This window comes from Taudactylus pleione, unplaced genomic scaffold, assembly GCF_031769625.1.
Source record: "Taudactylus pleione unplaced genomic scaffold, aTauple2 ptg000201l, whole genome shotgun sequence".
NCBI classification, from domain to species: Eukaryota; Metazoa; Chordata; class Amphibia; order Anura; family Myobatrachidae; genus Taudactylus; species Taudactylus pleione.
In genome coordinates, this window is record NW_028284603.1 from 61,277,208 (window position 1) to 61,290,573 (window position 13,366).

Consider the following 13,366-nt stretch of genomic DNA (forward strand, 5'->3'; position numbering starts at 1 on the left):
TAGCCCACACCTGTCCATGAAATAGCTTTTGAGTTGATAGTCCCATTACTTTTGACCCCTTAAAAGTGGGAGGCACATATAGAAACCGTTGTAATTCCTACACCGTTCACCTGATTTGGATGTAATTACCCTCAAATTAAATCTGAAAGTCTGCAGTTAAAGCACATCATGAGATGTGCGGGTTCAGTTTTATTCGATTATTGCCAAATTATCACAAGTTCAGATTTATCTTATTGGCTATCCAAAACACGTGAGAGCTGGGTAGCCAATATGATGCCTTTAATGATAACCAAACATATCCGAATAAAACTGAACCGCACATTTCTACTAAATAAATATATATATATATATATATATATACACCCCCCCTAACAAATCCTGCGTTTGCCTGTCAGCTGTGCTGCTGCGCTTGCCCCGACAATGGCAATTACGCAAGCAGGAGCCAGCGGAGAGCGATCCTTGGGATCCCTCTCCCAAATAAGCTTGCAATATGATGTCGTTAGCGAGTGTGGCTAAGCAGCCCCTATAGAAAAAGAAAACTATGGGGGTTACGAGTTGCGACGGCAGTCAGAAATATCGGAGATATCTGCTGCAATCCCTCTTTCATAGATCCTGGGGTAACATGATAATATTTGCAGGTATCCCCATGCCGCTTGAATACTTTAATAAATAGGCCCCTAAAGTATTCCAAGCTGGAGGGCTAAGTATCACGTGATACAGCCCACTAGCTGGTGACGCCTGTTGCCAGACAGTAAAATGGACGTCTGCAGAGGCTCTAGACGCGTCACATGACATCTGCTCCTCCCATTCTCCCTTCATTGAAGGTTTGGACACTACATGCAGAGACGTCAGGCGTGACGTGCGCAATATAAACACGGGCAGGGAGCTGTGTGTGCGGCTGGAGAATTGGTAGACAGCGGACTGTGAGGAGCTGCAGCAGCGGTGCTAATTGTAGAGACATTATAGGGGTGTGTCGGGAGCACGAGTCCGGGGGCCACACACCGGGTGTCGCCAGCGCCCTCTTCTCCGTACCCCGCCCGGGACACCGGCATGGAGATGGCGGCCCCGCTCGCCCAGTTTGATGAGGACTGGCAGGACTTTTACGAGTTTCGTCCTCCGTCCTCCTCCCCCGGGACCAGCAGCCGCCTGGACAAGGTGAACTCCAACCCGTCCGCCACGTCCGCAGCAGCAGATCCCTTCCCGGGGGGCCTGGTCGCCCTGGAGGACCTGGCCGAGCTGGACAACGGTTTCTCGGTGGAGCTGATGGGAGGGTTTAAGTCCATGGAGGATCTGGTCAACGACTTTGACGAGAAGCTGACGGTGTGTTTCCGCAACTACAGCACCGACACCGGGCACATAGCCCCGGTCCGGCCCATCACCGAGGAGGGAATTATGCGCGATGACGAGTGAGTGTTGCTGTGGGTGAGCCGGGGGTAGCCGGAGTGTAGGTGCCAGTAATGTAGGCAGTGTGTGTAGTGTAGTCGGGGTATAGGATTCCAAGGCGCTGTCATCACATTGCAGTTCATATGTGACAGATTGGTAAATCATAGAGAAATCTGTGAGACATCGGTGACCTAGTGCTTCAATGCTGGCCATACATCTTATGGTGGGCATACAATGTCAGATAATATGCCTGTCAGACTGACAGACATAGGAGAAATTGCTTGGGTGCCCGTTAGTAATGAGTACCTGACGGAGCTATTTAATTGTTGCTACGATTGGGCGTGAGTGTGCGGGCTCCCAGATTTCTGCTTGCACCCTCCTGAGGTGGTGAGCAGAAACCTGTGAAAGTTAGGTGTTCGGGCATGCTAACCAGGACTTTGAATTTGTTTAGCCATTTTACATGTCTAAAACTAGTGTATTTGGGCGTAGCAGGTATGATAAGAAATGGGTGCCTAGGGCCCTCGCGCCCGTCTGAAAAACAATTGCATTGCTCTGTCGGGTACCCATCACTTTCCATAGTGCTTTGGAGTCGGTCATGCCTTAACTGCAGCATGCCCAGCCCTTGACATAGGAGAAGCCACTTAATGCAGCTGAGTACGTTCATTCTCGCACGAGAATGTAGCCAGCACCTCCAGAGCAGGGCAAGTTACGCAAACAATTGAATAGCTCACAATTGTGCAAACATTTGAATAACCCGTGTAGTTTAGACTAGACAGTAGCTATGAACAATTGAATTGCCCCCATATATAGAGCCGTTTTCAATTTGAGCGGACCCGCAATACTTTTCCGCCTCCCGGACTTTTCCCCTGTGTTGCAGGCGGAAAAGTATCGCGCGTGTATCCCCGTATTCAATTTGAACGTATGCGAAAACGGGACCCGGCAAAACTGAAACAAGAGGAAAGTTTTGTCAGCTTTGGGGAAATCAGCCTGACACCCCCAAAAAGATGCTCTGTCATGGGGGTTAGCTATGGTTACCCCCGATTTGGCTTGCTAAAGGAATTTGGTGTTTTTAAACAGGCTCAATAACTGCTAAATAGCGATTTTGTACAAGTGGTGAAGAATAGTTTTCTGGAGGTTTTTTTGCAGAAAATAACTTTATCCCAGCAAATTTGGGGTACTTGAAAATGGGGACCAGCATATTTTAAAGTTGCTAAGTTTAATTTGAAAAAATTGTGAAAAATCCACCTGCCGCAAGCACCTGCAATGAAAAAACCACCTGGGGCATACTAGGGGACTAGTTTGCTAGTTTTTAACTTTGTCCACCAAAATGAAAGTGATCTTTTTGGGGTGTTAAGTGTTTAAAAAAAAAAAAAAAATTTGACGGTGTACCTTTTGGGGGACTGTCTGAAGGCTGCACGGGGGTTCCCGCAATGTTGCACCCCAAAACCCCAATTCTGCACTTTTTTCTGCCTGCTATTCATAGGCGAAACTTTTCCACCTATTACATTGCATTGAGGCGGAAAGTCTTTCAAATTGAATACGGCGATAGTTTTCCGCCTGGCGAAATGACGTCATCGGCGAAACTTTTTCGCCGATGACGGCTTTTCGCTCTAAATTGAATACGGGCCATAGTATCCTGCTGTCGCTAGTGTGACCTGGTGCCTAGTCATAGTGGGGTACATGTATCAAGTGGTCATAACCACCTGAATCTTCTGCATTTCCCCCAACATGTGTAGATAACTCCACCGTCAAAGCAAGTTATAATGGTGAATCATTATGTGGCACTTATGATCGCTTGTCCTCTAATGAACAGCTCGATCTAAGGATGGCGATATGTGTTACTTACCAGTCCTGTTGCCGACACCAAGCTGCTTGCGCATGCGGCGCCATACTCCAGAATGAGATTTTGTGGCCTGCGAAATCTTACTCATGCGTAGTGCGCCCGCCAGGAGAAGTTCCGTATTACATTAGCACAAAGCTGATGCAATACAGGCCGGGCTGAGGGCCTGATTCAGACCAGCTCGCGAGCGCTGAGTGCTCGCAAGCGGGTCAATGGTGCCCTAGTGCGCATGCGTGAGACCCGAATAACGACAGGGTAGCCGTCGTTATGAGTCTCGCACCAAAGGAGGCGTACTGTCGATGGTGAGTGACAGCATGCCCCCTTTGGTGGGCATGCCGGGGGCGTGGCTGCCAGACGGAGGCGTTCCCATGGGAACACCTACCGTCTGGGTCCGGCCCCACTGACATCAGTAGTGATGTCAGTGGGAGTGATTTTGGCTCTGATAGAGCCAAAATCACACCAGGGCTTGCGGTCACCGAGACCCTACCGCAGGGTCTCGTCGCAAGCCCGATGGTCGCGACCATCATCATGGACGCTCGCATAAGCTGTTGGTGGTAACCTACAGTTATGCGAGCGTCCAAAACGCCGCTTTGAAAAAAAAAAACACGCCCTGATTCAGAGCGGGCGGTCGTTCAGAACGTCCGGCTCTGAATCAGGCCCTGAGATCACAGGAGAGGGGTAAGCTAACAAACCACCTCTCCAGCCAATATCTTTTAAATGCATCTCAGCGCTAAGACATTGCGGTGATGGAATATGTCACTGACGTCCATGCTGTCTTCCCTACACCCCCGCCGGTACCAGAACGCCGGTACCAATCCGGGGATGCTGGTAAGCATCTGGGGTCACAGCTAGCGGTGACCCCAGATGTTTGGGACCATGGACGGATCTAAGGGGGCTCCCTGGGGACTGGCTGCAGCGTGGAACCAGGTACTAACCCGCGCTTCCACTACCCCCCCGGGACAGCAGACCGCGGCAGAGCGGTAGCGCTGCGGCGCCCCAGGGGTTAAATGCATGCCAGGGGAGCGCGTCTTTCCTGTCTCACAGCCGGCGCCTCCCCCGCTGCACACAGCCCTCTCTGCACACGCTGACTGGCCCTGTGGCAGCGCTCCTCCCCCAGGCCAGCCTCCTCTATGCTCCCCGTTGGCCATCTTTCTCAACGCATGGTGAACGCTGCTGGAAGCTTGAAACAGAGGCATCGCGGTCTGGGTCCCCCGGCATACCTCTCCTCCGCTTGGTCAGGTCTGTGTATGCAGTGCTGTGTCCTACCAGGCTCCGTGTCTGAGTAGTTGAGAATCATCGCTGATAGTGCAGGAATTGATTTTCTTTGCATTGTATGTGACTTCTGCTAGCGCTGCTGCCTGTACTTTCATTTTCTACTGTCAGCCTTTTCACTGTCCCTGATCTTTTTCTGCTAAAGCCCTTGTGGTGCGGTGATTGCAGGGTGGTCTCACACTATACTACGAGTATCAGTGAGAGGGGTCACATACTTGCCATCATGTCTGAGAGTGACTTTCCTCTCCAGCCTCTGTGTACTACGTGTAAGGTACCAATAGCGGAGGGGGAGGGTAGCGCGGAGGGGCTATGTCGGCAGTATTTTTTATTGACGCGGCCAATTACTGTCACGGCTCCGGTACAGGAACCGCCCTGGGCTTGTTTCACCAAAGCGCTTACAACCCTGGTGGGCCAGTTAGCTCTGCAGCCTGCGTTCTCACAGATGGGATTGTCCCAGCAGTCAGTGGTGTCGTCACCCATGCAGGGTTTCCCGAGGCACTTGATGATACCCCACAGTCTCCCTATTTCCCCTCCCCAGGTCTCTCAGGAGCCTGCGTGGGTTAATTCGCTGACAAGTTCTGTACAGCGCTTGTCGGTCATGTTACAAGGGGAGTCTGTGTTGCGGCCACATAAGCGGCCGGTGGCGTCTCTGTCTGCTCCTTATGAGGATGACGACGTGACGTCTGATGATGGGGAGATTCTGGATCTTTCGGACCAAGAACCTCTCCGTACTAAAGAGTCGGACGCTAGGTCCAAGGTATATATTCCTGGACTTATTTGGGCAGTCCGCACCGCTTTAGTAATTGAGGACGAAGATCCTCCGGTGTCCAAATCTAAATATGCCTTTTTTAAGGATATTAAGGGTGACGCCACAGTGTTTCCTCTTTCGGGTCAGTAAGTGGACCATTTAGAGGAAGCGTGAAAACAGCCTGGCAAACGGTATCAGCCGCAGAGACGTTTGGCAGTGGCTTATCCGTTTGCGGATAATTTTCTAAGTGGGAATCCCCTCCACAGGTGGATTCTCATGTGACACGCCTAGTCCGTAGTGCCACATTGCCCATGCCCTCCATGTCTTCCCTGAAGGATGCTACGGACCGTAAGGTGGAGGTCTGCCTGAAGTCCGTTTATTCTCTTGCGGGGGGGGGGGGGGGCAGCTAGGCCTGCTATGGCCATTTGTTGGGTAGACAGAGCTATGGAGCGCTGGGCTGATACTTTGGAGGCGTCTTTCGGTTCCGACTGTTCGGCTGAGCAGACCGAGTTGATAGGCAATCTCCGGGACTCGGCCACTTATGTCAATGAAGCGGCCTTGGATATCAGTACCCTGGCGTCTCGGATTTCTTCGGCAGCTGTAGCTGCTCGTCGCACCTTATGGTTCCGATCTTGGAAGGCAGACGCTGATTCCAAAAAGGGCTTGGAAGCTTTGCCTTTTAATGGAGAGGTTCTATTTGGTCCGGACCTGGACAAAATTGTAGCCACACTGGCGGCAGCCAAATCTGCATGTCTCCCGTCTGCTGCAGTTCCTTCCAGTTCAGGTACATTGTCCTTTCGGCCTTATAGGGCCCAGGGTAGGCCTAAAGCACAGTCCTATCCCCGACAGGCTGGCCCCAAAAAATCGGCCAAGCCCCGTAAACAGGCCTGGAGTACCAGACGTCCAGCCCCTAAGCCAGATGACAAGCCTGCGGCCTGACGGTCCGGGCCTCCCTTTGGGGGATCCCAAAGTGGGAGGCCGCCTGCTGCAGTTCGCCCAGTGTTGGTCGGTTACCACGACAGACACTTGGGTTCTCGAGGTGGTTTCTCACGGGTACGCCCTCTCCTTTCGGCACAGGACCCCGTCTCGATTCTTCACCACGGGTCTTCCATCAGTCCGGAACAAAGCCTTGGAACTGCAGAAAGTGTTGCACACTATGCTCCAGGCTGGAGTTATAGTGCCTGTTCCATTCTCCCAGAAGGGCCAGGGTTTCTATTCCAATCTGTTTTTGGTGCAGAAACCCAATGGGTCGTTTCGTCCGATCCTCAACCTCAAAGCACTCAACAAGTCCTTGCGGGTGCCGAGGTTTCGGATGGAGACCCTACGGTCCATCATTCTGGCGCTGGAACCTGGGGATTACATGGTGTCGTTGGACATACAGGACGCTTACCTGCATGTCCCTATTCTGTTATGCCATCAACAGTTTCTCAGGTTTGCAATCTGCAATGACCACTTTCAGTTCCGGGCGTTACCTTTTGGGCTGGCGACAGCACCACGTGTATTCACCAAGGTGATGGCGGTCATGGTGGCTTCCCTGCGACTGCAGAGAGTCCGCATGTTACCGTACTTGGACGACCTTCTGTTGGTGGCAGGAACTCCAGGGCTCCTTCAACGCCACTTGGACCTGACCATTGCTGTACTGCAACGGCACGGCTGGTTGATAAACTGGATCTTTGTGACGGGGGGAAAACATCTCTGCCTTGCAGTTGAGGGTGCGCAGTTGTCTGCAGAATCGCCGTGTGCACTCGGCGATGAGGTTACTGGGCTCCATGGTGTCGGTATTCGACATGGTGGAATATGCCCAGTTTCACTCCAGACCTCAGCAGCAATTGATCCTGTCCAAATGGAATGGACTGCCTTAGAGTCTAAAATCCCAGACGATGGTGCTCACTCCAGAGGTTCACCTGTCCCTAGCCTGGTGGTTGCAGACGACCCATCTCAACAGGGGTCGTCCGTTCTGGGTGGCGAATTGGGTCCTGTTGACAACGGACGCCAGTCTGCGAGGCTGGGGAGCAGTCACGGGTCCACACTTGTTCCAGGGCAGGTGGTCTCGGGCCGAAACAGAGCTTCTAATAAACATCTTGGAGCTCCGCGCGGTATTCAATGCTCTCCAGCAGGCACATCGGGTTCTCCAAGGTCACCCAGTGCAGGTCCAGTCGGACAACGCTACCACCGTGGCCTACATAAATCGTCAAGGGGGAACCCGAAGTCGGGCGGCTCTCGTAGAGGTGTCCCGAATCCTGGTTTGGGCGGAGCGCAATCTCCCGGCCATATCAGCAGTCTTCATCCCGGGAGTCCTAAACTGGGAGGCGGACTTTCTCAGTCGCCAGGACGTTCATCCGGGGGAATGGTCTCTGCACCCGGACGTCTTTCAACTTCTGGTGGACAGGTGGGGTCTTCCAGAGATCGACCTCATGGCGTCACGGCACAACAACAAGTTGCCGGTGTACGGGTCTCGCACAAGAGACGAAAAGGCGTCTCTGGTGGATGCTCTGTCCGTCCGGTGGATGTTCCGGTTTCCTTATCTGTTTCCTCCGTTTTCCCTTCTTCCACGGGTAATCCGGAAATTCAAACAGGAAGGAGGGACGCTCCTGTTGATAGCTCCCGCGTTGCCTCGGAGGCACTGGTTCTCAGACCTTCAGGGACTGTCCGTGGACATTCCTCTGCGGTTGCCGTTACGTCCGGACCTCCTGTCACAGGATCCTTGTCTTCACCCGGACCTGACTCGTCTGTCTTTGACGGCGTGGCTGTTGAGACGGCCATGTTAAGGTCCAGGGGGTTTTCCAGCTCTGAGGTGCAAACAATGCTAAGGGCTCAGAAACCATCCTCTGCAAGGATATACCATTGTGTGTGGCATACGTTCTTCCAGTGGTGTCGGCCGAGAGGTTATGCTCCTCGGGAGTTCCATCTGTCTAGAGTATTAGCTTTCCTACAGGCGGGACTGGACCATGGGCTTCGCCTTGCGTCTCTGAAGGTGCAGGTGTCTGCCCTGTCGTCTGGTTCCATCGTAGGATTTCTGCAATCCCTGATGTGCGCACTTTTATGCAAGGTGTTCTCAGAATTCAGCCACCTTTTGTTCCACCGGTGGCGCCTTGGGATTTAGCTGTGGTCCTGAGAGCTCTCCAGGGACCGCCGTTTGAACCACTGGGCTCAGTGGACCTCAAATGGCTGACAGCTAAAACAATTTTCCTTCTGGCCATTGCTTCAGCCAGACGTGTTTCTGACTTAGGGGCTCTCTCCTGTAGACCCCCTTTTCTGATTTTTCGTAGGAACAGGGCGGTGCTGCGCACTCGTCCTGGTTTCCTTCCTAAAGTTGTTTCCAGCTTTCACATCAACGAGGAAATCGTTGTGCCGGTTTTTAACTCACCTGATCTTTCAGTGGGTGAGGCCACTTTGGATGTTGTGCGGGCCTTAAGGATTTATGTTGACCGCACTTCTTCGTTTAGGAAGTCGGACGCCTTGTTTGTCCTCTATGGCTTCCGTAAAAAGGGTTGGCCTGCTTCAAAGCAGACTTTGGCAGGCTGGATTCGTATGTCCATTTCAGAAGCTTATCTTCATGTAGGCCTTCCGGTTCCTTCCTCTGTGAGGGCTCATTCCACTAGGTCTGTGGGTCCTTCGTGGGCTGCTCGACGGAGTAGTCCAGATCTGCAAGGCTGCCACATAGTCCTCGGTCCATACCTTTGTGGTATTACGCGTTTGACACCTTTGCCTCTCAGGATGCTTCCTTCGGGCAGCGGATTCTCCTTTCAGCACAGGAGCGTCCCCACCCTTAAAGGATACTGCTTTGGGACATCCCCAAGGTATCCTGTGGATACCCTATGGACCCTGATGTAGAAAATAGGAGATATGGTAAGAACTTACCTTTGTTATCTCTATTTCCACGAAGTCCATAGGGTTCCACAGGACTCCCGCCCTGTCGCACCTGTGCTGCAGATGGGCTTTGCTCTGGTCACCGGTTTTTCCGTCTCCCTCTGGTGAGAATGTGATTCTTGTGTGTGTCCAGATCATCTTTTCTCTCTCTTCCTTCTCCTCCTCCGGCCTATGGCTTGGTATGTAACTGAGATGCCTAGGGGCGGGGTATAGGAGGGGGACCCTAGTGCATCCTGGGAGGCTGAAAACTTAACTCTATGGTGCCCGATGCCTGACGTCATCACCTATACCCCAAGGTATCCTGTGGAACCCTATGGACTTCGTAGAAATAGAGATAACAAAGGTAAGTTCTTACCATATCTCCTATTATTGCTACATCGTATTGGACAGTCTCTAGATCAATGCCTGTTTCAGGTGTGTACCCAGCTTTAGTCTTGGCTGAGTAAAGTATACTATACAGACAGGAAGATCTTTAAAGTGTGCCAGTCACCCTGTGGGCTTTTTTGAAGGCCCCTAAACACTAGACTATATTTTGAACGATTTCTTGTGTTCCGAGGCGTCAGAACGACCTCTTTCAAATTGTCAAGTGTGTACGCACTATGCACTCCCACAGTGTCATTTCTCGCATGTTCATTTCTTTCTTTTTTTTTTTTTTTTACATGCAGGAAGATCTGTCAATCTCTTTGACGATTCCCCGCAGATCGTGCAGTGTGTATGCTCTACCAAACGACCAGGCGATATGGTTGCATTATATAGTTAACAATCTAACCACCAAACGATGCAAGATATATTGTTTGGTTATTTGTTGGATTGCACAGTGTGTACTAGATCGTTTGCCCCAGAGTTCAAGGGAAATCATTGACTACATCACATAATTTGCAAGTCGTCTAGCTTAAGACTGCAGACCACAAACTCGCCAGGATTTAACCACTTAACTGGTTAATGGTTTTTTTTTCATAAAACTGTTCCCCAATTATTTTTTTTCCAAAAATTATGTCATTATTAGCTTTTTAAACCTGATTCAGTATGTTAACAAATGTGCATATTTGTTAATACAATTTTACTGAAAAATTATTTACATAACCTGACTATTTAAAAAAAAAAAAAAAAAATTTTGAAGGCATTTTTTGGAAAAAATAGTTTTATACATGTATATTCCAGAAAGTAAAGACAGTTTGGCTGTATAAAAAAACATTATTTAAAAAAAAAAAAAAAAAACACTGTAGGCATATCTGTCTATATCTCCACATATTCACCTCATTCATTTAAGCATTTATCATATCTGTCCACAAGCTTTAGAATCCCCTTGCCTCCAGTCCATTGAACCAGTTGTTGACTGCAAGCTTCAACTCATCTATTCCAAAACATTTCCGTCCAGGAACTCTTTTTGAGCTTAGTTGAAAAGGAGAAAATAGCTTGGAGCAAGGTCGGGTCTAAAGGTAGGATGATTGAAAACCTCTCACTCAAAACTATGACTAGTGATGTGTGCCCCGGTCAATCTTCGTCATGCACTTTTTTTTTTTTTGTTTGCCCATTATTGATATTTCACCTTTCTCAATTCACCATTCATCTGCTTTAATTGACAAATTTTGGCAGGTCTCACTTACTTTCTTTTTTTTTATTAAATTGAATATTCTTTTATTGAATTTTTGAACTAACACCCAACAACAAATAGAAAATGCAGAATATTTGAATTAAGGCAGATGTGAAAACACATATAACATACGTTGGGCAGAAACATATAGCAATGGACACAAGAATAGAATATGATACATAAATATCAGGATATGTTGAGTACTCTTTTTAACCTAACATTTTAAACAAAAATGACTTGAAGGTGCCATTCAAGCCAGTGAGTCCGGAGATAAGAAGTACAGTATATAATCCTTGTTCCTCCCCTTAAATAATAGATACCCCAGCACTACCAATCTTTATATAAGGATCCCATAACAAAGCAACATGGAATATCATAATAAAAAGCGTCCACATTTATCCAAATATCAAAAACATACATATACCCCAAAGTAAATAAATCTAAATCAAACCTCCCCATAACCTCCACCCAGTATGGCTTAACCCTAACCCAGGCATAATTAGATCCCTTAAAAGAGAAAATACCCTTCCTATCCCCTTAAGCTAACTAACACCAACTAAACTCCCCCCCCCCCCCCCCCCCCCCAACCCAACCCAACAGAAGGATTTTAAGAACCACATGAATGACGAGGGCAATAAACGTACTGGCCCTAAGCTAGGCTAAGCACAGCTCCCCCGCATTATACGGATATAGAGTTCCTCCTTACAGCATATTTTACAATTTACAACCGTATATAGCACAGCAAATACAATAAAACAGATACATAGTAACAGTGTATGTTATGTTATTGCATTGTTATTTTACTATCTATACAATACTGTTTCTGTGGGGTTCTTTTTCCCCGGTGGTGGTCATATAAAATATCCCATACCTTTTTATTAAAGTGCAGGGATATAAAGCCCTTTAGCATCTTCATTACGACGTTTATATAGTGTTCACTCAAGGTTGGGTGCTGGAGCTAGAGAAAGGGCACAAAAGTGCGAGCGTGTCTGAAATGGGAGCGTGGACATGAGAAAAGGGGGCATGTCTTTAAGATGTGCCCCCTTTTCATCACTCTTGGGGGAATGCCCGGCACTTACGGACATGCCGGGCTGCCCCCGAGATGCGCTCGGCATGTATTCACCGCCGGTAATCGCTATAACGCAATTTTCACTACCCTCAGGACACTGGCTCATGGGTGGGTATGGCACCCGGCAGGCTGTTCTAGCTTAAACAACCTAGTGGGAATGCTATTTATATCTACTGCTTAATTTATTAAAGGAGTCTTGCCATTTATCTGTTCTTGCCTTTTTCACTTCCTTGATGTGTTAAGTTTCTTGGCTACTAAGTACTATTGTTGCTTGGCTCATTAGATCTCTCTAATGACTCTTTTGTGTTGGGGAATGTTAGAGGTATATTTACCTTTGCTGGTTAAGCTGCAGTAACTATCATTAAGTACTGCTGAATATACCAGTGATACATAGCGGTGTATCACACTATTTATCATGCTGAGGCTGCTCTGGGAGCCCAGGCGAAAGGAGGAATTAATTTGCGTAGGCGGGCACGGTGATTTGTTCCAGCAAAGGCTCCCTGCCTTCAACCAGACACTATCTGCAAATTAAGCTAATGCTAACTTGAAATTGTTCTTTTTTGGTAAAATCTAGGTTTTCTGCCGCTTTATAAAATAACGAATTTTGTCGTCCCCACAATGTAGATATCAGGAATATAGGCTCCTATAGATCAGCAATCGGAAAACCACAATTGAACAATTTTGAAGATTTATTGCCCGATGTTAGGATTTCCCAATCTAGCAATCTGTGCCCGTACATTACAGCAGGGTTTGACAAATTTTTCTAAAACCGAGGATCCAGGATGAAAGTGTAGGAACCAGACCCCCCTCCCTCCCCTCCCCCGGGGCAGCATTACCGAGCACCTACGCCCCAGGCAACCAACCCCCACGGCCACACCACTAACTGGCTACCCCAGGTTAACCACCCTCCCACAGCCACATTATTGAGCAGCTAATCTGCCTCTCCAGGCAACCAACCCCCAGAAAGACCAGCCCTCTGCAGCCAAAAAACCCCGGACAAGCAAAGCCACCATCGGCCGAACTAGTGTGGTGGTGCAAGATGCAAGAATATGCTTTGGGTACCCCGCTGCAGTGCCCCCAGTAATAGTCCCCCTATGCAGTGCCCCCAGTAGTAGTCCCCACTATGCATTGCCCTTAGTAGCGCCCCCCCCCCTATACAGTGGCCTAGTAACCCCCCCCCTATACAGTGCCCCAGTAGCGGCCACGCCCCCTATGCAGTGTCCCCAGTAGTGGTCCCCCTATGTAGTGTCCCTTTAATCTGTGCACCCAGAAGTGGTCCCCCCCTATGCATTGCCCCCTGTAGTAATCCCCCCCCCCTATACAGTGCCCCCAATAGTAGTCTCCCTTTTGCAGTGACCCCAGTAGTAGTCTCCACTATGCATTGCCCCAAGTAGCGGCCCCACCATGTACAGTGCCCCAGTAGTGGCCCCCCCATACAGTGTCCCCAGTAGCGGCCACCCCCACCTATGCAGTGCCCCTTAAAAAAAAAAAAAAAGTAACTTACCTGATCCATGCTCCTGCCAACGACCGCTGCTGTCCGCTCCTCCAGGCCTGCTCTGCACAATGGGAGAGACATCATGACTTCTCTCC

At 49.5% G+C, this 13,366-nt stretch overlaps 1 protein-coding gene across 2 annotated transcripts in view; it reads left to right on the forward strand.

Annotated features, from left to right (window-relative positions):
• Positions 1 to 852: 852 nt before the first annotated feature.
• FEZ2 (fasciculation and elongation protein zeta 2) overlaps positions 853 to 13,366 on the forward strand; it is a 77,884-nt gene continuing 65,370 nt past the window's right edge. For both annotated transcript variants that reach the window (XM_088477411.1, XM_088477412.1), the window contains exon 1: positions 853 to 1,406. In XM_088477411.1, coding sequence (XP_088333537.1) covers positions 1,051 to 1,406 — 356 coding nt within the window. In that variant the 5' untranslated portion in view covers positions 853 to 1,050. The remainder of the gene's footprint in view (positions 1,407 to 13,366) is intronic.